The 24619-nt window shown below is 44.1% G+C and overlaps 1 protein-coding gene across 1 annotated transcript in view; it reads right to left on the bottom strand.

The window, feature by feature from the left end:
* LOC121292204 (rho GTPase-activating protein 11A-like) overlaps window positions 1–24619 on the bottom strand; it is a 90938-nt gene that overhangs the window by 23016 nt on the left and 43303 nt on the right. Inside the window, exons 3-8 of the mRNA XM_041213884.1 lie at window positions 23575–23671; window positions 19870–20123; window positions 18764–18927; window positions 7417–7563; window positions 7099–7173; window positions 5168–5264 (exon numbers count right to left, since the gene is read on the bottom strand). Of these exons, the coding sequence (XP_041069818.1) occupies window positions 5168–5264; window positions 7099–7173; window positions 7417–7563; window positions 18764–18927; window positions 19870–20123; window positions 23575–23671 (834 nt within the window). The remainder of the gene's footprint in view (window positions 1–5167; window positions 5265–7098; window positions 7174–7416; window positions 7564–18763; window positions 18928–19869; window positions 20124–23574; window positions 23672–24619) is intronic.

Below are 24619 nucleotides of genomic sequence, written 5' to 3'. Positions count from 1 at the left end.
TCAGATGGGCCACTGTGGTTGGGATGCGCGTGCACGTGCAGGTTATATGAGTGATCAGCCCCAATAAATGCTCTTCTATGTTCTGCAGGCAAAAACTGAGAGCAATATCCGGGAGTGTGTCAGCAGACTGGTGGTGGGCACACCGCGTTGCAGCACCTCACCACGTATGAGGAGCAGGCCATGGAGCGGGGGAGGACACAGGCGGCCAGGTCGGCAGGTGTCAGCGAGGCTGGGGTGCAGCGGCCAGGTATTTGAGGGCCACAGTCCCATCCACTCTATCTCCCCACCATCCAAAGCACTGATGGTTGCTGCAACCGTTAATACAGCAACACTGCTCATTCACAGACTGATACAGTCAGACGTGTGGGTCATACACAAAGGTCCCTCGGCCCCTTGAGGATGCGCGTCTCTAGCACCTTTCAAAGTCACTTTATCCCATTTCTGACCACTATCCCCATGGCCTAACATGCCATGGCATCGCTGCTGCACATCCAAAGATTTATTGCATCTTAGGAGGGTTTGTATCTCCACCACCCTTTCAGCCTGTGCATCCCACATTACTCTGTCCAAAAGGTCCTCAGCACCTCACCTGTCAACCTCATGGCACTCAACTTAAATAAATACCACCACGTTAGTCATCCCTGCGCCAAGGGGAAATGTTGCCTTCTGTCCACCCGTTCTATGCCCCTCATAACGGTATGAAGGTCAATAATGTGACCTGTCAGTCTCCTGTGCTCCACGGCAAATGTCGCAAGTGTTTGCAATGTTCCCTCATCACTCCAACTCTCCAGGCCAGCACGCATCCAGGTCAGGAACCCCTGCACTCTCCCCACTCCAATGCCATCCCTCCCATGAAGCGCAGGTCACAACTGAACACAGAAGTGTTTTCTGCACTTGCAACATGACCTCCCTTTTCCTACATTCTATTCCTTGGTTAATAAAGGCAAGTCTGGCTTTGACTTTTTTAAACGCCTTATGTTCCTATTCTGCTACCTTAACAGGTCTGGCCAGCAAGGTCCCTGTAATTGTCGAGACTTCCCACGGTCCTACCATTACTCATGTATTCCCGTACCTTGCTTGTCTTGCCCAAGTGCTTAACCGCACACTTGTCCATATAACATTCCTTAAGTTATCTGACCAGCCTGTCTGTATGCGCGTGTAATGTTTGGGCCTCCTCTTGACTATTTACCACCCCACCAATGTTCATCTCCTTAGGTTCTTGAAGGGTGAACGACTTATGAGGCTGGGAGGGGGAAGGGATGAAAGGGACTGAACGCTAACTGATGCACTGTCCTTGTTGTTAATTTCAGCATCACCACCGCATGGCCGCCACCAACACGTCCAGAGCCCCTCCTCTACACCTGAGGGCCAACACTTGCAGCTTGTGTCACGTCCTTTCAGCGAGCCAGGCACCAGTGCAGCAACAAACACTTAGGTGAGGATTATGACGTCGGCTAATGTCCCGGGGCACAGTGGAGAGGGCACTTCACAGTCGCTGGAGGAGATGACACGGACAGAGAGTGCCGATGGCGCCAGCAGCCGGAGGACTGCAGGGGACCAGGCACATGCTGAGTCCAGCAGTGATGATGTGCCTCTGGAGATGTCCGCCATGCAGCAGCTGCAGAACAAGCAGCAGGGTGCGCAGGAGCATCTGGCAGGGTTGTATGAGGGTGTGCTTTACTTGGTGTCTATGGTGGAGGAGTCCAGGCAAAGTGTAAATGAAGGCATGAACCTCAGGACAGAGCTTCAAGCTTCCTCCATTGAGAGATTGGCGACTCTCATGGAGAGGGGCTTCCAGCAGATTGAGAATCTTCTGATTGAGTTACTCTGACCTGCAGCCCTCACAGTGCTAATGGCCACAGGTGGTCATTGGCAATGTGGGAGATGTTCTGGGCACCAAGTGTCGCCGCTCGGTGCCCATCCATCTGTGGTGAGCAGGGAGGTCCAATGTGAACTCACATCGGCGCAGCAGCTGCCTGTCGTCACTGCAAGTTCCTCTCAGGGCACTCCGGATGAGGGCAGCAGCTCCTCCGCCCCTCTGCCAGTGACCGTTGCATCCGTTGAGGCTGCGACAACAGAAGAGGTGCCAGTTCTGGAACTGGCCACTCCCTCCAAGGCGGGGCCTGGGCCAGAGGATGGCCGCCCAGGTCATCGACGCCAACTGGACAGCAGAGTCAGCAGGCTGTCTCACAAGCCACTCCGAGCAATGGGGTGGCACCTAAAAGTAGCACCCGCAAACGTAAGGATAAAGCATGTTAGGTTTGTCACTGGTGATTTTGTGTTGGCCCTAGATTAGGGAATATATCATTATGTGCGTCAGAGTGACATTTGTGCTTTATTTTGGTGGCAATAAAGTCCACTTTTCTCACCATGGCTGAGGGTGTTTCCTTGGTGCTGCATTTGTATGTTTCACAGAAATCTCATGAGTGTTTGAGTGGACATTGATGTTTCTGTCCTAAGCCCTTAGTTGCAGCTGATGAGGTGGAAGATGTAACACCTAAGTGCCACGTGTGGAAGTTCCAGGCAATGCTGGTCTTGCTGATCCATGTGTGTGGAGCTAGCTGAAGGTTCGTTGGATTAAAGTGTCCCGGGTGTCCCTGCCTCCTTGGTGTAGTAGCAGGTCGGCGTGCTGCCCCTCATCATTGCCCTGTGCTTCCTCATCCTCTGAACCACTGCTGAATTCATCATGTGCAGCCTCATCAACTGCATCAAGGTCTTCATCGTCAACTGCATCCCCCCTTTCCAGCGCAAGATTGTGCAGAGCGCAGCATGCTACCACTATCACAGAGACACGATCTGGGGGGTACTGGAGTGCGCCCCTGAGCGGTCCAGGCAACGGAAGCGCATCTTGAGAAGGCCGATGGCTCTCTCCACCACAGCCCTTGTGGTGCCATGGCACCTATTGTAGTGCTCCTCAGCTTCTGTTCTTGAATGGCAGAGAGGCATCATGAGCCACCTGCTGAGAGGATAGCCGTTATCACCCAGCAGCCAACTATCCAGCCGGGCTGGAGCACTGAAGAGCACCGGCACCTGGGAGTGTCTGAGTATGTAGGCGTCGTGGGAGCTGCCTGGTATCTTGCACAAACTTGCAGAATCAGCATCCTGTGATCACACACTATCTGCATGGTCATGGAGTGGAAGCCCTTCCTGTTGATGAAGGCACCGGGCTCACCTGCTGGCGTCTTGATGGCCACACGTATAAGTCTATAGCACCCTGGACACGGGGGAAGCCAGCAATGGCCGCGAAGCCTCTGGCTCGCTGTGCCTGACTTGCCTGGTCGTAGCAGAAGTGGATGAAGATCAATGCCTGCCTGAACAGAGATTCTGTAACCTGCTTGACACAAGCGTGGACAGCTGAGTGGGAGACACCGCAAAGATCACCCACCGAGCCCTGGAAGGAGCCAGATGCATAGAAGTGGAGGGCAACTGTGACCTTCAGAGCCGCTGGCATGGGGTGTCCATTCACACAGTTAGGAGAGATCTCAGGGCCAATCATCTGACAGATAAAGTTGACTGTTTCCCTTGACAGTTGGAGCCTCCTTCGGCACTACACCTCAATCAAATTGAGGTAGCTGCTTCGCCGCCTGTATACCCTGGCAGCATGATAGTGGTGTCTTCTGCAGCCCCTTCCACCTTGGACAACCTCTTGGCCCTGCGCCTCTTGTGCCTGCGCCTGGCCTCCCAAAGGTGGCTCCCCTGGAGGCTGATTGTCCACTGCTGGCCTCCTCCTTATTCTATCCCTCCCTTCCTTCTCAGAGGAGCTGCCTCCAGTGGAGATGTCAGAACCCATACCCAGGCTAAATGGAAGCCTCTGGAAAGCTGCAGGCTCGATAAAGATTACTGACTGCAGATGGCTGAACTGAAGCTTCAAAGTACAGAGAAAGCTATTGGAAATCGATCTGAACTGCTAACAATCACACAGGCAAGTTTAAAACACTTTCTGCATTAAACACTTCAGAAAAAACATTAACAAACCCTCTGAGCCCACATATCCCACACGTGGATGAGGTTTGTTAAAAAATCAGTTACCCGCCTGCCCGTTGGGCCCATGCGCAGAGGCGAAGATCGCACGGGCTCCTCAAAATCGGCTTCAATTGCCGAGTTAAGGGCCACCTAAACATCGTGCTGCCGCGCACTGACGTCGGGACGCCAGCGTGACATTTTAAGCGCTGACGTGCGGGCTCTGCCACCCACACGCCAGCCAGAAAATTCTGCCCCTTATCAGAGAGCAAAATGTGGATCCGATCTTAATCAGTCAACTGATGTCAAAATAAATTGCATACAGATCAAAGCACAGAACTGAAATGTCATAAACTACTTCACTTTAAGACTTCCTATAAAATTCCAATTTGAAACACAGCAACACATTTTACAATGCTAAAAATTTTGTGTAAAACATGTTTTTGTTGCATTTCACCCATTTTCTTTCAAATGGAGTTGCTGCCTGATAAAATAGACCTGGAAAAGCCAATTTGCAAATCTTCGTATCAGCAGTCAATAGAAATTCATATCCAGACTTTCTTAGCATCTACCTAAAATCTATATTGTAACATTTACTGTTGTACTTCTAAAGCTTGTCTGAGCTTCTGTTAATATGATGACTAGAATTCAGCGCTTGCGGTAAGATCTACATTCAAAGTGCGCTAAATGAAACCAATTATTTTCTAAATGATTCTACTGCATATATACTTTGGCAACAAATAGCACTATTTTGTAATATTTGGGCTCTATGCATTGATGAGCATTCTGTCGAACTGATATGCATACTTAGATTTAGCAGGAGCCATTTGTTAAGAGCACAAACTTCTCAGCTGAGCTCTGCACTGTTGAAAGTTTAGATAAATGGGCACTTAAGTTAGATCTTAAATCAAAATGGATGAAGTTAACCTTAGACAACAAGATCCATGTTTTTGGCATTTGAACTTTAAAAATCTATAATGTGAACTCAAATTAGTTAATACTTCAGCATTTTTGAAACACTATGGTAATATAAATTAATGGTTCTTAATTACAAAAGCAAAGCAAAGCAGTCATTCCTACAACTTCCAATATTTACGTATTTTAACAAATAATTTTGCCCAACTTCCAAACATTTTCATAGTATGAAAACCTAGACTCAGAATCTCCCCACCTGAGGTCAGCAAGTATAGTCAATAGAAAAACGTACCGTTTTTTGTTTGAAAACCCCAGGCTTTGTGAAGAATCTGCTAGTATTTTTCGTTTCCATGTTGGAGTCATAATTATTGGAGTTCCTGAAGATGTTCCTAATCAAGTTAAAAAAAAGGATATCACTGCTTATTTGATAACAACAAATATGAAATGTTTAAAATATCTCTAAAGTTGTGCTGTTGCATTCATCACTTTTCCTAGATTATAAATGGTACAAAGGAAAAGTATGATGATGTGTTGTTCCATACATTTAAAAGTTATGGAAAATCATGTAGGGCTAGATTATCCAAAGTACATTTCCATTTAATAACGAAAAAATATTAAAATATCTGGTCAAACTTGTCTTGAATGGAAACCAGCCAGGTTGTGTGTCCGTCAGTTCCAGGACACTATATTAGGAAGGCATCCAAGAAAGCTCCATTTAATATAACAGGAGCTTACAACTTTGGGTTTTGTCCTGCCCCTATAGTGCAAAGCAGCTGTCCCAGGAGGCTATTCATCATTGCTTTCACAAGTTGATCAAGCTGTGGAAGGCTACCAAACTTAACTGGTTTCCATCCAACTAGAAGTTAGACATTTAAAATTGGGAAGAGAAGGAACAAGTATATTGAATAAAACACTACCCCATACAGCCCTTCCTTCACATTTAATATTTCAAGTGCACCATCTTTAACCCTCTTGAGTTTTACTATAGCTATTTTCCTTGGGTTCAGTCACAGACCATTCCAATAAGCTAAACTCGTATTCTCCCGAAATCAGAGTGTGCCTTTAACATGCAAATTTAAAGAGACCCAGAGGTCAAGTAGAGAAGCGCCGTAACTGTACTTTGCTTTACTGGTTACAGCACTGCTACTGCGTGACATTTTTAACTTTAGTACGCACAAGTATAAACACCATCAGACCATGGCATGGACTATAAACCACGAGACAGGTTTATTGAACATTTAAGTGGTAGAAGAACAGTAAATCAGCATAAACAATACATTCACAATACTTACAAACTTCACCATTCTCCTCAAACTGTCAATTCTTGACATAAAAACAACCCTCAGCATAAAACTAACCTATGGAACACAGCTTTCTAGTCATAAAGCTTCTGTTAGCCTCAAACGCCCAACTACCTTAGATTCACTGCTGTATCCATGATCTATGATTTGCCTTCAAATTCCTTTGATAATAGTCCACATTAAAAATACAGTATTTATGATTACATTTAAGCAGTCAGCCATTCTCAAGCTTTCAGGCAATGAGGATGTTTGCTTAAGACCTGTGATTGTAGAATATCCATATTTGTACCAGATTGCTATCAAGGACACTGCAGGGAATGAAAGCACTAATTAAAGTATTAAATGAGTTTTTGTTCCATGGGAACAACCTTGCTAATAGTGTATTTGGTATGCCCTCTCAGATGGCTGTAAAAGATTCCACAGCATTACTTGAAGAAAACCAGGGGCATTCTCACAATGTCTGGGCCAACATTTGTGCCTCAATTTAAACATAATTTTTTTCTCAACATTTACATGCGTTGATATTTCTATTTTTTGTTTGAATTGAAATATTAAATAAACATTCCTCTGTTCTTCTTCGAAAAAGTGCCATGAGATCTTTCATGTTCATCTTTGCTTTAGAGCAGGCTATTCTAGCAACATTAGAACAAAATCAACAACTAATTTCAATAATTATAATCACCAGATATGCACTCATGATTCTGGTGGACCCATTTGGAGGGGGAAGGGTGTGGAGGAGTGGTAGATATGGGGGAACTTATGGGGATATTTATGATTCTAGGTTTGGTTAGAACACATTATTAATTTACAATAGTTTGATAGACCTGCAAACAAAATCCTGCTGTGATATTTTCAAACATTTGCTTCTTTTTGTATAAATAGACTATGAACATGAACAATTTACATTTCTCGTTCTGCATACCAGATGTGTCAGGCTGAGGAGTAGCAGAAGGTGTTCGATTTGCTTTAAATTTACTTAGTGCTCCACTAACTATATCTGAAATGCAAGATACAAAATAACATTAAAATAACATTAATACCCACATCAATCTTTCAACAATACTTAAACTCTACCCATTTTTGTGCATCTTTTATTAAGAGCATAAATATAAAAATGAAATATAAAAAAAGAAACTTGCTCATTAGTTATAGCATGGAAAACAGAAGCTGCAGAGTCAAATTACAAACTTATCAAAAATACGCTTTTTTTAAAAACCGACTACAGAAACAGAATTCTAACCTCCAACACTACGTCGCCTTCGTCTCTTGGACCCCTCCAGTGTTGAGCCATCGCCACCTTCCAAATGTTCTAACGAAGGTGAGCTAGATTCTACACAAACACCAATCATCGCTGGAATTTTTTCCAAGATAAATTCTGGAACACGACCTTAAATTAATAGGAATGATTATTAGTAACTTACTGAAATCTAAATTATTAGCCAGTAGAAAAATGCATCATAGATGCTGGCATTGCATGCCCACATCAGACTTAAATTGCAACAATAATGAATACAAGATGCAGTCCCAATTAGACTGCCATATTTAAAGCTACATTGAGATATTGCTGTCAGAATTATTGCTATACTGGTATGCAAAAGATCATTGTGTTTCAAAGTAACTTCATTCTGTAAAGCAGTTTCAAATATTTCAATAAGTTATGAGTTTCCTGAGAGCAAATTTTAATATCACTTTCCAGCATGTATTGAGATAGCACTAGAAAATTTGGAAAAAATGCCCCCCACATAATTTGCAGAAGCATAATCAGGCAAAAAAATAATTACTGAAGCAGGAAGTGTGGCTAAAAGCTTGATCAAAGAGGTGGGTTTTAAGGAGGAGCATAGAGGAGAGGGAGGTGGAGAAGAAAAGCAATGGAACTGCAGAACTGAGGCAGGTTGTTGAGGTGAAGGCATTTTGAGATGAACCAGAGGCTCGTATTGGATGAATGTAGAGTTCTCAGAGAGTTGTAAGGTTGAAGAAAGTTACAGACTTAAGAAGTCTGAGGCAATAAAGGACTTGGAACACAAGGATGAGAATTTTCAAGTTGAGGAATGGCGATGCTTCCAAGTCAGGATGGCGAGTGGCTTGGAGAGGCACTTCCAGATGCTGTGTCTGATGCCCTTGTCCTTCTAGACGGTAGTGGTCGTGGCTTTGGAAGGTGCTTTCTAAGGAGCCTTGATGAGTTCCTGCATTACATCTTGTAGATGACGCGGGCTGCTGCCACTGTGCGTCGGTGGTGAAGGGAATGAACGTTTGTGGATGGTGCGCCAATCAAGCAGGTTGCTTTGTCTTAGATACTGTCAAGCTTCTTGAGTGTTGTTGCAGGCAAGTGGAGAGTTCCATCACACTCCTGAATTGTGCCTTGTGGATGGCAGAGAGGCTTTGAGGAATCAGGTGGTGAGTTACTCGACACAGGATTCCTAGCCTCTGACCCGCTCATGTAGCCACAGTAATTATATGGCTGGTCCAGTTCAGTTTCTGGTCAATGGTAACCCCCCCCCGAATGTTGATAGTTGGGTATTCAGCGATGGTAATGCCATTGAATGTCAAAGGTTCATGGTTACATTCTCTCCTGTTGGAGATGGTCATTGCCTGCCGCTTGTATGGCACAAATGTTACTTGCCGTCTGCCAGCCCAAGCTTAGATATTGTCAATGTCTTACTGCATCTGACGAGTTGCGAATGGTGCTGAACATTGTGCAATCAGCGAACGACCCCACTTCTGACCTTATGATGGAAGGAAGGACATTGATGAAGCAGCTGAAGGTGGTTGGGCCTAGGACACTACCCTGAGGAACTCCTGCGGTGATGTCCAGGAATGGAGATGACTGACCTCCAACAACCACAACCATCTTTCCTTTGTGCTCGGTACGACTTGTCAAAGATGACTTATAGGTGTGCCATTAAAAATGTGTGACGTTCTTAGTTTTTCCCCAAGGTGGAGTTAAACCCTGTTCAATAATTCATATGGCTATAAATGCACACACAGCCAAGTCACCTGTTGCTCTGTGCCCTTCAACTAGCAAAACTGCCGTCAGGTTAAATAGCTACCTTCTGTGCTGTAACTATTTAATGATTCTACGAACAGAAGCCCATAACCACTTTCATTTCAAATATAAAAGAGGTGAGGAAAGATTATAGTTTAAATTGCAGTATAGGAACAGCGTATATCAAAATGGAATTCAAATGCAATATTCAACTTTTAAACATCAAAACCATTTTTCTTACAATGTGTTTTGACACTCGCTTGTAGTGCTCACAAAGTTAGTTATACTGCTCAAAAAGATTCAGTACTTGCTCTGATTTTCTGACACTAAAAACGTTCTTCGTCATCATTACTCTATAAACTTACACTCTCTCTCCCAGAATTCAACATTCAATTTCATGACAAATACAATCCTAATTAAGCTTCCCAACCAAGCAGGTTGCTTTTGAACCCTATATCCTTGTTTCCAATTTGGTCAACTCGGACATCAGAATTTTTTTGAAGTCATAGGCCCTAGCCTTCACTTTCTGACAGGTTGCTTTTCCCTTAGCAACAGCAGGCCTCCCACCACCGAACTAGTTTCAACCAAAGAATGGACTGAGGGTTAAAGTCCACCTATTTATCTAGAAAAACGTGACTCAATACTCCAGATCAAAACTCCTGGGGCTGAACTTTTGAGGGGGCAACCAATTAAGTGGTTACCTCCAGGAGATGCCTCCATACATCATCCAGGCTTTGACTGCTGAGGCCGTGGCCAACTGGAAAATTCCAGTCAGCTTAAGAACACTGGCCTGAAAAGGCTACTTGCCAAAATGGGCTGGAGGTGGGAACATGCTGCAAACCAACATGCTGCTTTAACAACTATGTGTTCTTTTGTTCTGTTGTCTGTTGATGATCTGCTTCTATACTGCTTGTTTGTCCCTACAACCACACCAACCCCCTCCACTTCTCTCCCTCCACCCAAACCACCACCCCCCCCGCCCAACACCTTAAACCAGCTTATATTTCACCTCTTTCTTGGATTCACTCAAGTTCTGTCGAAGGGTCATGAGGACTCGAAACGTCAACTTTTTTCTTCTCCGCCGATGCTGCCAGACCTGCTGAGTTTTTCCAGGTAATTCTGTTTTTGTTTTGCTGCTCCCCAAGTCAATTTTATACAACACCCCCCCCCACCTACCTCTGACACGATTCAAAATTTCTACCCCTGTATCTCCGCCAACTTTGTTTAGACTTAAAATTTGTACCTTTATTAATACATAGTAACCAGGAGGAGCAGGCCACTCGGCCCTTTGAGCCTATTCTGCCTTCAATAAAATCATGGCTGATCTGGCTGTAACCTCCTGCCTAAACCAGGTAACCTTTCACCCCATTGTTAATCAAGACTCTATCCACCAATGCCTCGAAAACATTCAAAGACTCTGCATCTACTGCATTTTGAGGAAGGGAGTTCCAAAGGCTCTCTACCCTCAGAAAAAAATCCTTCTCATCTCCGTCTTAAACAGTGACCCCTAGTTCTACATTCTCCCACAACAGGAAACATCCTTTCCGCATTGACTCTGACAAGACCCTTGTCAGAATCTTAAAAGGTTTCAATCAAATTGCCTTACTCTTCTAAACTCCAGCAGATACAAGCCCAGCCTGTCCAACCTTTCCTCATAAGACAACCCACCCATTCCTGATATTAATCTAGTAAACCTTCTCTGAACTGCTGCTAATGCATTTACACCCTCCTTAAATAAGGAGACCAAAACTGTACACAGCATTCCAGATGTGATCTCACCAGTGCCCTGTACAACTGAAGCATAACCTCCCCTACTTTTATATTCAATTCCCCTCACAATAACATTCTATCAGCTTTCCTAATTACTTGCTATACCTGCATACTAGCCTCTTGTGATTCATGCACTAGGACACCCAGATCCTTCTGTATCTCAGAGCTCTCAATTTCTCACCATTTAGATAACATGCTTCTTTTTAATTTTTCCTGCCAAAATGGACAATTTCACATTTTCCCACATTATACTCCATTGGCCAGATCTTTGCCCACACAATTAACCTATGTCCCCTTGTAGCCTCCTTACGGCTTCTTCACAACTGACTTTCCTACCCACCTTTGTATCTTCAACAAATTTAGCAACCATACCTTTGATCCCTTCATCCAAGTCATTTATATACATTGTAAAAAGCTGAGGGCCCAGCACTGTGGCACACCACCAGTCACATCTTGCCAACCAGAAAAAAGGCCCATTTATGGCTCCTCTGTGTTTCTTGTGAGCCAGCCAATCTTCTAGCCATGCCAATATGTTATCCCTTACGCCATGAGCTTTTATTTTCCACAATAACATTTGATGTGGCACCTTATCAAATGCTTTCTGGAAAGAATATTTCTTCTAGGTTTTTCTGATAAATCAGTACTACAATGAGCCAGCTTTCACTGAAGAATAATGGTATGTGAATGATACCCGATGTCAATGATGAGCAGAGAAAAGCAAAATATGGCAGATGCTAGAAATCCAAAATGAAAACAGAAAATGCTGGAAAAACTCAGCCAATCGCCAAAAGTTGCTGGATGATTTGCACTACTCCATGTTAGCTTTACAGAAATGGCACCTCATACTTAGTCTTCCTGTGATTTTCATGAAGTTGATGCTTTTCCCATTAATTTTTCCACAGGAAGTTAATTCTAGTAATTAACAGTTCATGTACCCTTTTAACAATGATATTGTTAATGACAGCCAATCAACTTATCTCGTAAGAAGTGAACAATTGTAGGCATGGAGCCTCATTCCTTCATGCTGTGAATTGTATCAAAATTTTCAAAAAGTCATCTCTTTTCAATTTTTTACTCTTACTTTTGTTGATCTTTTTCCTCTTCTTCTAATCCAATCTTTCTGTACCTCTCTATTTCTCTTTCTGTATCTGATTTGACATTGAAGTCATCTAATCTAGCTCAGTGTTAAATCAGTCCTACTTCTCAACCATCAAGTCGCATTGTTTAAAGAGGGACACTGTCCTGGTGTTCACCAAGTCTCAGATGCTTCGTTGCTCTGGCTGCACCATTATTAGCTTGCATTTTGAACAATTGTGTGGGCAAAGTTTTCTGACTAACAAGGCACACCACACCCAGCAAAATTTGGACCTTAATCAATTATGGCTGTAGGGCTAAACTTTGCCAAACATACTTAATTTCCCTATTTATTAACTCAAGCACAATAATATTTTAAGTGTCATGGAGAATGTAAACACATGTTATTATCTTGAAAGTATACCAGAAACATAGACCAGAGGATATAATGAATGAATAAACAGACAGATTTAGAAATGCTTCTTTACACAGAGCAACAAATGTTTAGAATTAAGGAAGGCAACAAAGCCAACATATTTTAATTCAAAATTATGTTCAGAGTAGGTTAAACTAATGCTGAAGAAGCAACTTAGAAAAGGAGATATCCATGCACAAGAGACAGTGGAAAATCTAGAGGGAGCCAGGGGAACAGCTGAGCCCGAAACTAAAAAGCCCAATTCTACAGGTATCAAAAACTGTTTGCTGAAGTGATTTCTGATCAAGCAAACTCAGCAGTAATTTTTTCCTTAAGGCAAATATGCAACTAAAATAAACAAATAATCTGAAGCAGGTATTTCAAGAGTATCTAGGATAATAATAAGCTATGATAAATAGAGATAATCACGATTTTTTAAAAAATCCCTCCACTGACTAGTCTAGTTGGTCATTTATCTCACAAGCTTAGATGCTGAGGAGTATTTGACCATCAGGATACAGGAGTGGAAGGAAAGAAAAGCAGTCTAGCTTCATTCTGACCTCACCTGATTGTTGCACACATGCATTTTCCAGCAGACCGAAATCAATTGGGGCAAATCTGTCTATTTTTTTCCCCTCTCTAACTAGGGCATAAGAGATTAATTGTACAAACAACTCCACAACTGAGATCAAATAAGTCAACTCAGGCCAGCAATTCAACGTTCCTGATATTAATGGTTACTAGCACACAGGGCAGAGCTGCTTACCTAATCTCATAGGGTTTGAAAATTGATATCCGTATCGTCTTTATATGAAAAACTGTTGCTCTGCTTTATGTCATTCATTTGACGCAGTTGCTGTCCAATGGGATTTCCCAATCTAGAAGCCATCTGACATTCAGAGAATAGCCGACAGCAGGATTCATAAGGTTCTTGGTAAGTAATTGCAAGTTACATTTTTAACTAGCTGCAATTTGCGTTGTTGCTCTTTGTAAAAATCGTGAGCATTATTGAGAAGAGATGTTTAACTTCTGCCAGTAACTCAGCCAGACCATCTAAAAGGCTGGTGCAGTTCCAAAATTGCTTTCTTGCGTGCCTAGAAGTACCTGGCCTTTTAAAATTGTGGAGCTGAAAGAAGTTTAAAAGAGAATTTTAAAATCGACTTAATGTGGGGAAGAAAGCCATTCTGAATTTATAATAGAATATGATCTACATGGGGCAGAATTTTACCCTCGATGTGCGAGCTCGGCGGGGCGGGTGGGAAACCCACTGCCAATTAAGGCCCGCCCAGCATGAAAGGCAGCTGGGGAATCAGTGAGAAGGCGCAGGCGGGGCATGATGCCCGTTAAGCCCAATGGCGGCCCGGTGGCCGATTCAAAACCGGCCCACGCAGCCCCTGGAAGGTTGCCACAGAGGACGATGATCTGAAGATGGATCCCTTTGCGGTTGGACACGGCAGGCAGGAGGGCAGGACGGCAGGGCAACTGGGTTTTTCAGATGAGTGCATCGCAGCCTTCTTGGAGAAGGTTACAGCCTGGAGGGAAACCCTTGTCCCCAGAGATGGGAAGAGTCCCCCACACCCCACCGAAAAGGCCTGGGAGGAGGTGGCATCCAGGGTGAGGCGCACATGGATGCAGTGCCGAAAATGCTTCAACAAACTGCTGCAATCAGGAAGGGTGAGTACCATATTAGCATGGGTCACTTTGCAGAACAGTTAAGAGCTCTCCCCCCCCCCCCACACACAGACCTCGGAGGTGTTAGTGCGAGTGGCAAATGTCAATGAGGCAGGAGCTGGCCAAGGGGATGAGCCCTGGTTGCTTGCACTGAGTGCTTTGCGGCTCACCAGGTTCACGAATCGGCTGAGCCCTGCAAGGTGTTCCTCAGGTAGGGTTGGCCATGGTGTAATGGCGCTGCAGGTAGAGAGTGGACTAATCAATGCTCCTCTAGCCTTTCAGGAGAAGACATCCCATAACAATATTGAAAGGTCGCAGACTGAGGGGGTGGGGGGGAGGGGCCCACATCTTCTAATCCTCACGCGTTACGAGCTGGTGGCCTTGGAGCTTGAGAGGTATCATGCACCTCGGTCAAGCGGCTGCAATGATGTTGGGGTGCCAGACGAAGGTAAGTGTGCAGTCACTGAGGTGAGAATGTTGGTTATTGCAATCATTATAGTGTAGTCTCCATAATGATGTGAGCCTCGAACCTGGAATTCCCATTGATAATGGAAAGATGAGGCCACCATGATGCATATCTCTGTCTCACCAGGGTGCCAGGCATGCACAGTGAGTGTCATGACTTAAACTAATGACGTCTCCTTCTTGTCCCTTTTAGGCTCAGCAGCAGGCGGTCACTATGAGGAGCCTGAAGGCCCACCCCTGACCCCAGAGGACCACCATGCTGAGCACACACCAGTGTCACCCCCTCTCTGTCAAGCAGGCACCAGCAGATACCAGCACCTCTGTGGGCATAAGATCACCGTCTGGTATCTCGGTGCACATTGGTGAAGGCACTTCACACTCGCTCGAGGTGCAGACGGAGGCAGAGTGTGCCCAGGGCACCGACAGTTGGAAGACTGCTGGGGACCAGGGAAATGCTCAGTCGATTGCTGATGATGGGCCTCTGGAGTCGTCCATTAGGCAGTAGATGCTGGAAGTCCAGCAGGGTGTGCAGGAAGATCTGGCAGAGATACATGCATCCCAAGGTCTCTGCTGTGGAGGAGTCCCTGCGGAGCATGACCACTGTATTGACCCTCATGGCCGAGCACAATGCCTCCTCCATGGAGAGAGTGGCGGCTCACATGGAGGGGCTGCTCCAGGAAATCAATCAGGGGCTCCTGGGGATGCACTCGGACCTGCAAGCCCAAACACTGGCAAAGACCTCAGCTGGTCATTGTCAGTACGGAAGATGGATTGGGCACCCAGTATCCCAGCTAGGTGCTCAGCCATGAATGGTGAGCAGGGAGGTCCAATGTAACCTCACACTGGCGCATGAGCTACCTATCATCTCCATGGGTTCCTCTCAGGGCACTCCAGATGATGGCAGCAGCTTCCTCCGCTCCTCCACCAGTGACCATGGCATCTGATGAGGCTGCGGCGACTGGGGAGATGCCAGCCCTGGCACTGTCCGCTCCCTCCCAGGCGGGGCCATCACAAGCTGCACAGGCCAGAGAACAACCACCAAGGTCATCAAGACCAACAAGACAGCAGAGTCAGCAGGCTGTCTCCAATGCCGGTGCCAGTGAGGGGGAAGCACCTAGACGTAGCACCTGCAAATGTAAATGTAAAGCACCTTAAGCACAAGACGGACTTTATCACAGGTGTTATTTTGTTTCCCCATTTTGGTTTAAACTCTTTCATAGCGTGTTTAAAAACATCGGTTAGTGTTCATTTCAGCTCTGTTTCACATTCATAATTACATGAGATGTTATTTTGTGCAATTGGCCTCTGCGTGCTTCATTTATTCTGTTGGTGCGGGGAAGGCCATTGTGTAATGATGGACGTGTGTCTCCTGAAACTTTATTGTAAAGGCACAGAGTGTATGTTGTTGGCCAAGGAAACGGTCCTGTCAGGGATAGAGTATGGAGCCTGCAGCCTTGGCATGTGGTGGTGATTCTTATTTGGTGGAAAATGGTCCTGTCAGGGATAGAGTATGGAGCCTGAAGCCTTGGCATGTGGTGGTGATTCTTATTTGGTGGGCTAGCTGCAGAGGCAGTGGATCAAAGTGCCCCGGGTGTCCCCGCCTCCCTGGAGATTACCCAGGTCAGCGTCCATGCCCTCAACGTTCTCCTCACTGTGCTCGTCCTTGGACTCTCTACTGGACTCATCATCTGTTGCCTGTGCAGCTGCATCAAAATCTTCTTCCTCCACCGGGTCCCCCCCTTGCCAGTGCCAGATTGTGCAGAGCGCAGCACACAACCACTGCCAGTGACGCCCGCTCTGTGGGGTATTGCAGTGCCCCCAAACGGTCCAGGCATTGGAAGCGCATCTTGAGAAGACCGATGGTTCTCTCTCCCACGGCCCTTGTGGAAGCATGGCTCCTGTTGTACTGCTGCTCAGCCTTGTTCTTGGGTGGAGGGAGGCATCATGAGCCACCCTTTGATGTGTAGCCCTCGTTACCCAGCATCCATCTAGTCGGGCTGGAGCACTGAAATGCCTCGGCATCTGGGAGTGCGTCAGGATATAAGCATCATGGGAGCTGCCAGGGTACTTTGCACACACTTGCAGAATCTGCATCTTGTGATTACACACTACCTGCATGTTCATGGAGTGGAATCCCTTCCTGTTGACAAAGGCACCTGGCTCACCCGCTGGTGCCTTCATGGACACATGTATGCAGTCAATTGCACCCTGGACGCAGGGGAACCCAGCAATCGCTGTGGGGCCTCTGGCTCGCTCTGCCTAGCTGGCCTCGCCCATACAGTAATGAATGCAAGTCAATGCACACCTGAACAGAGCGTCTTTCACCAGCTTGACGCAACTGGGGACAGCTGATTGTGAGACACCAAACAGATCCCCCACTGAGCCTTGGAAAGAGCCAGAGGCGTAAAGGACCATGGTGAACTTCAGCGCCACTGGCACCCACACAGTCAGAGCTGATCTCAGGCCCATTCCTGACAGATGGAGGTCACTGTCTCCCTTGAGACATGGAGCCTCCTTCAGCATTGCACCTCAGACATATTGAGGTAGGTCCATCACCGCCTGTAAACTCTGGCAGCAGGATAGTGAAGTTTTCTGCGGTCCCTTCCACCTTGGACTTCCTGCTGGCTCTGCCCTCGCCCCTTTTGTCTGCGCCTCTCCTCCTACAGGTAGCTCCCCTGGATGTTGCATTGGAACACCTGGCCTCCTCTCCCTTCCCCCTCAAAGGAGGTTCCTCCAGCAGAGACCACAATCCCCATTACCAGGTTTACAGAAAGCTGTCTGATACCTGGAAGGGCCCACCTGGAAGGAGGATTCAATCCTCCGGGGGCCTGGAAGACAACAATGAGTCCTAAAATGAAGCCTAGAAATGTTCAGAATGCAAGTCTGAAGCAAGATGAAGCTGTCCAGTTCACAGATGCAACAGCAAGTTATACCCTAAACCCCTCACTATTCACATTGACAATGTCATTGACCCTTATTATCCCGCCTGTGGGTGAGTTTCTGTTAATTGTGGCCTGCCCATGGGACAGCTGAAAAATCACACAAGCTACGTAAAGTCAGAGACAATTGATGTATCAAGGGCCTTAACTGGCCTCTTAATTAATGGAGGGTGCGCCTATGACTCCATCGCACGGCCGCCTTGCGAAATATCATGAGTGCGTGCTGACATCGGCAGGCTTGGCTGACGTTACTGCACGTTGTTTCACGCTCGAGCGGGTCGGGCGCATGTGTGTGTGTGCGCCAAGCGAAAAATTCTGCCCGTGGAAAAGATCATTGACATTGCACCGGTAATTAATTTAAAAAGAGAAAATTTTCAGTATTATTTTTCCTTACAAAACTGCAGTACAGCCTTGCTCCAAAGAAGAATCACTTAGTATTCTACGGTTTATATGCTGCCGTTGCGCTTATATCATGCCAAGTTTATCAGCAAAGACATACAAATCCAAAGGTTGATGAAATGCGGGTTAATCAATTCATCCAGGTTGAAAAGCACTTGCCGTGAGCACAAATGGGATTATACAAAACCTGGATGTTAGTCAGACCGCATTGTAACTCCTGGGGTACCTGTTGCAGCAAAAGGCAAGTAATGGTGCGATTGTGCTTCAAAGTTATCAGTAATTTATATCATTAGCGTATCTCTTCTGATTGATGAATAGAAATGCAAGAATTTGTCCTGGCAATTCTACGTGATCAGATTGCACTCAATACACCCAGTACCGGCTGGCAGTAAAAAAAAACACAGCATTTATTTCCTTGGGCCTCACGATGGAGTTTAGTGGATGTGATCCTAGGGCCCAGATAGATGTGCAACGTAAAACAAGTACCTTTTATAGTCGAATAGACAATTGTTTTGGGCACAACAACAAATAGCAACATCATGTCCTGAAGCGATGTGTTGCCAGCCGCTCTGCTGAGTCTTTGACCTCACCTATGTTACTATGAGGAAACAGCAAACACCACCTTTCAAACACCAAAATAGAAGCAAAATACGGTGGGTGCTAAAAAAAGTGCTTGAAATATTCAGGCCTGGCAGAAAACTCTGTTTCTCTCCACAGATATGTTGTCAGATTTGCTGAGTATATCCACAGCACTTTCCGTTTTCATACTACCCTTCAAACGGCCAATTTAGAATGGTAATGGTAGATTTCCTATTGGAGGAAGAAAAAAGTAGCGAAGAAACAAAAATACACATACATACGCAATACATACCAATGTGTTCAAAATTGTCAATCAGTGTGTGCACAGTTGCAGCTTGAAGGTGGAGCTGCTTCTCGGTCAGTGCAGTTATTTTTTCACTTCCTTCACCTGAATGGAACAAATTTGGTGCAATCACTACAGCAAGGTTACTGGCATCCATTTTGTTATCTTCTGACCTATATAGGGAATAAAAAGTTCACCAAATAGACTTTAAACAATCTCTGGAACCATCTTCACATTTCTTTACTACTTCTTCCCTTTTTCATTTTACATAGTGTTTACAGCTTGCCTTTAAATGGCTTTACACAGCTGTATTCCCAATTATGGGGCCAAATTCATGTGAACACCTTAGTAGTGCTTATTAACCATTCGCTAGAAGATATAGAAAATCTTCCCAGAGAGGGGTATTCAAATTTGCCTTCCCCCCTTAAAGAGAAGTACATGTTCCTCTGCTAAGTCGAATTCAGGAATTAATGTTGTGAACTGTGGATGTCAACTGCCTGCTTAATATAGCACGTTGTGGACCTCCAATGCTACAACATATTTGACGTTTGCTGCATACTGGGCTCTCTTCCTGTTATGAAAAGGAGAAAGAAAGCAGACAAGGAAAGGAGTGAAGAACAAGTTCCATCACATTGTGCGAATGTGAAGAGGACCCACACGAGCAGTTTTAATTTTTAAAAAGAAACCAAGAGTCTTCACTTTCTGTGCTGTAAAATTCTATGATTCTAGTTCTCAGTTTAGAGGAGGGAGGCAGTGAAAATGGGATGGATGAATATCCACCATTGGATTGGAGAATGTGAAATCACAGCACATCCCAATATTGCTCTCAGAAAACTAGCTGATCAACATGTTTTGACGAATGCCCAAAATAAGAATCCCATTCCTCAATATGAAAGAATTAAATAAAATTGTAGTAATGGTCCAGCATTAACACATACAGCTTGAAAATATGATGGAGTCAAGAGAGAGAAAAGGTAGCTAACAGACTGGGCAAAATGCAGAGAAACACATTTTGCAGTGAAGTAGCGTGCACTAAAATGTACCTTAATTCCTTATACATTGACAACTAACTATCTTGATTCAAATATACTACATAGCATTTCTATAATACACACCTGAGGGACACATTTTTAAGAAAATTCAGGAAGTAACGCAGTGTATCTGCAGTTCTCTCAGGCAATAAACAGGATAGTAGAATTGTAGCAGTAATGCTGTCATCATTTTGTAGTTGTTGTGCCTTGAAGAAGGCTTCATGTAATTCTGCTGGAAGCAGAGGTTCAGGTAGTTCCCTAAAAAACTGTTTCACCAGCCCTGCCACATCACAAGGGGGCGCCATTGTAATACATTTTTCACCTTGGTCCACTTTAGCCTGGTTAAACAAACAAACACACAATTATAACACTGCACACAATTACCATTACAATATGGAGGAGGAAGAAGGCAATTGGATGGTATCACACGACCAGCCCCTCCCTACCTTTTTTGTATCAAAATATTTTTTCACACTAGCTGTTGTAAGGGATTTAAACGATCAGGAAACATTTTTCTGAAATGCCAATTTCCCTTAACCCGAACACACAAGAAAACAACCAGGAAGAAAATAAAGTGCACAGTTGTTATTTCACAAAAGCACCATTTCCTTAATTACCAAAGAACTGGGTACCAATACAACATGTGAATTTCAAAAGTGAGAAAAAATATTAGATTACCACTGAAATATGGTCTTATTTTGTTTCAATTGGTTTGAAATATAGTATATTAAACACAAAATTTACATGGCAAAGAGTGAATACATTTGAGTGTGCTGTGTCCTTGAAACACTTATAATGCTAAAACCACCGTCATGCCTACAGGTCATGATTCTTTGAGATTACAAGGAAATCTGAATACAAGAAAAGGTGACAAGTTGCATCAGTTCATAAAAAAGAACAAAGAAATTAAGAGGGGAATGATGCGAGATTTCATATAAGGGATAAAGATCACATTTATAATTAACTTAATGTTTCCTTTGTCTTCTACATATAAATTATATGGCATCATTACTAGACTCAAAATCTGAGTCATGGCTCCGATGCCAGCTGCAGTCTTCCTTTTGTGATTGGTAACCTTGCCCCTACACTTCTGTCCCTGTGGTGCTGGGGGTGTTGACTCTGTTTGATGACCATGACCACTCCATGGCACCTGCTCAGTGGTAAAGGCAGCTACTTACCAAGTGCAGAGTCCCCCTTTGCCCCACTTTATAGAGACAGAGTGATGCACTAGGGTAGCCTTGACTGGCTCCCTCACTACGCACCTGCCTCTCCTAGGCTGCTCAGAAACTGAGAGCTTGCGAAACCTGTGTTCCCTTATATTACTATTCCACCCTTCCCATTGAACAAGCTCTTGACCAGCTTATAAAACTAGTTCAATAGGGAGGAGAGTGGGATTCCTGATTGGTGATTATTGTCAGTGCCATGATAGGTGTCTTGAAATTGACACGCTGTCCGGCGTTGATATTTTCAGGGCAACCTTCTTCTGTTCCCCCTTTCAGGGGCCCTGTAAATTTAACCCTGAGGCAAAAAAAATTGGAAATTGCTGCAAATATAGGGCAGGGCATAATGTACCCAAATTTAGTAATCCGCATTTCTCTTTACAAATCCTGACAGACCCACTATCTCTTTCCAGGACTGTGATTTTATTTCTAATTCTTCCCCAGTTGCTCTGAAACAGATGGAGAATGGCAGAGCAAAATAAAAATGGACAGCTCAATTTGCTTACTTCTGCCAATCAATAGTACTACCTACTGCTTTCTGCACACCCTCTTTGCTGGTTATGTCTACTACTGTCAGGGGAGATTGTTTTAGCAACCTCTACATGTTCTACAATATCCACTGACATTTCTTATTTGAACATCAGAACAGGAATTGAACATTTAGCTCTTTGGGCCTGCTCTGCCATTCAATGAGATCATGCTCACCTGCAACCTAACTCCATGGCTTGACTGAGACTTATTTAATGCCACTAGGTAGCCTTGAATAGGAATACATTAATTGCACTGACTAAAGTTAATAATGGCCAAAGTTAAGTCCTGATGATCCTTCTGAGAAGCTTGCATTAAATAACTTTAGGAATAAATTAAATTAAGAATTGAATCACGATCTTAACGAAACAAGACTTATCGCCGCACCACGAGACAGCCATTTTTTTCCCAAACTGGATAGAAGAATATACAATAGTCATTTGTACATTGTGAACAAGTGAGGGAAAATGTTATAGAAATGGAATGGAACATTGTACATGTATCTTAATGTTTCAAAACTCAAAAAATACACTTTGCAACAACTTGCATTTCTACACTGCCTTTGACGCAGTAAGGTTTTCCAAAGCATTTCAAGCAAAATTTGACACCAAGGCAAATAAGGAGACATTCAGAAAGACGACCAAACACACGATCAAAGAAGTAGGTTTTAAAGTATGTATTAAAGTGGAGGAGAGAGGTAGGCAGACAAAGTATTAGGGAAGGAATACCAGAATTTTTTTTTAAATTCATATACAGGATGTGGGCGTTGCTGGCTATGCCAGCATTTATTATCTATCCCTAACTGCCCTCAAGAAGGTGGAGGTGAGCTGCCTTGCTGAACCGCTGCAGTCCCTGCAGTTTAGGTACATCCACAGTATTGTTAGGGAGGGAGTTCCAGGATTTTGACCCAGCAACAGTGAAGGAACGGCGATATATTTCCAAGTCAGGACGGTGAGTGGCTTGGAGGGGAACTTCCAGGTGATGGTGTTCCCATGTGTCTGCTGCCCTTGTCCTTCTAGATGGTAGTGGTCGTGGGTTTGGAAAGTGCTGCCTAAGGAACCTTAGTTTCTGCAGTGCATCTTGTAGATTGTACGCATTGAAGCCACGGTTGGCCACCTAGGACACTACCCTGAGGAACTCCTGCAGTGATGTCCTGGAACTGAAATGATTGACAACCACAACCATCTTCCTTTATGCTAGGTATGACTCCAACCAATGAAGTTTTTCCGGATTCCCAAGGGCTCCAGTTTTGCTAGGGGTCCTTGATGCCACATTCAGTCAAATGCTGCCTTGATGTCGAGGGCAGTCACTCTCACCTCATCTCTGGTGTTCAGCACTTTTGTCCACATTTGAACCTAGGCTGTAATGAGGTCAGAAGCCTAGACAGCTGAAATATGGCTGCTAATGGTGAAGCAAAGAAAACTGGGGATGCACAAGAGGCCAGAATCTTAGGAGCATTGAGATCGCAGAGGGTTGTGGGGCTGGAGGAGTTTACAGAGATAGGGGAAAACAAGGCCATGGAGGGATTTGAAAACAAGGATGAGGATTTTAAAATTGAAATGTTGCTGAAGCAGGAGATTAACATGTAATCTACATTAAAAATAATTCAATATAACATTTAATATAAATCAATAAATGAGGTTAATGTCTCTACTTCGTCCAGCACTCCTAGCTGGACTGATCTCAGCTTACTTGATTCTTTGGAGAGTCTCCTAAGTGACTGTACTGTGTACTACAAAGTTAGACACAGGCTGGGATTTTCCAGCCCCGTTGTGGAGGGACCCACCACAGGAAATTCGGTGGCCTAGCCAAAAGTCCATCGACTTTTGGCAGGACCAGGTGATCCTGGTGGTGGGCAGGGCCGGAAATTCCCACCCACGGTATTTTGGAATCTCAAGATTCCACAATAATGTAGGCAAAAGCAGCCACTTTGGTGCCCGTGAAGGACTAAGAAAAACAGAACTATCCCCATTTCAGTATAATTCAGGTGCAAAGTTAACATTTGACCTTAAAGCAGAATTTTTAAAAAAATCTTCATTACCTTTAGAGCTTTAAGACGAATCACGGATCCCGATTTTCTGAAGAGTCCCTCTGTGTGAATGTGCTTTCCTAAATAGACACAGGCATCAACTAGAAACCTGAAAAGTCAGATCATGACTGATTATTGCAAAACCATAATTGTTAAGATTCATTACATTTGATATCTCTCTAATATCTTAGAATATTTTCAAGCTATACATTTTTCAGTTAACACAAAACCACACTATATTTAAATGAGTTTTAAAAGAATGAAAAATGGTATATCAGAGCAATTTTCACTGAAAAGCTACCATTTCATATAAAAAAAACTGAAATAAAAAGGGCAATCAAATACACAACAGAATCTTTGAATTCTGGAGCAAGATTTCAATTATGGGTTGAAACCCCGAAGACCTCTGGGTCTCAACCCTGTGTAATGTGAAAAAGCAGATACGCTGCAATTTTGCTATGCAATGCGCTTAACTGGCCAGGAATCGTGTTTGCCGCTAGCCCCACTGTCTCCAGCAATCCAAAATCCCCCCCTCAGTGGCCATGCTATGAGCAATTTATTGGAACATTCAAATAGATCAACTGGCCAAAGCACCCAAAGTGATGTTCTGATGCAAAGTGCATTGGTATAAGCTAAGTAGTTATCTATTAAGTCTATCCAAATATATTTTAACTTAGTAACCAAACAAAATGCAGTTAAACAAACAGTTTTCATACCTTGTCAAGAAATGGTCTCCTGCTATGCTGCATCAATCGATGATGCAAGTTATACAACTAGTCTATAGGAACATAGTTACTCACTGCATTTTCAGCTTTCCTTTTACTGGATTTCCAAAATTAAGGCCAATAATTTATGCAGCATTTAAAAGATTTAACTATCATTTAGCCATCTTAGTTTCTCCAAAAACGACATATTTTGCAAACAAAAAAATTGTGTTAATGTTGTTTACACCTGCCCCTTTAAAAGGATTTGAATTATCCAAGCATTCTATCTTAATCGTCAAACAAAATTGCATTTAAACAAAACAGTTCTAATCCTTTTCCAATACAAAAAATAC

The sequence above is a fragment of the Carcharodon carcharias genome, chromosome 20 (genome assembly GCF_017639515.1).
Source record: "Carcharodon carcharias isolate sCarCar2 chromosome 20, sCarCar2.pri, whole genome shotgun sequence".
In the NCBI taxonomy this organism is placed as follows: domain Eukaryota; kingdom Metazoa; phylum Chordata; class Chondrichthyes; order Lamniformes; family Lamnidae; genus Carcharodon; species Carcharodon carcharias.
Note: the sequence above shows the minus strand (reverse complement) of the source record. Positions and strands in the feature narration are given on the sequence as shown.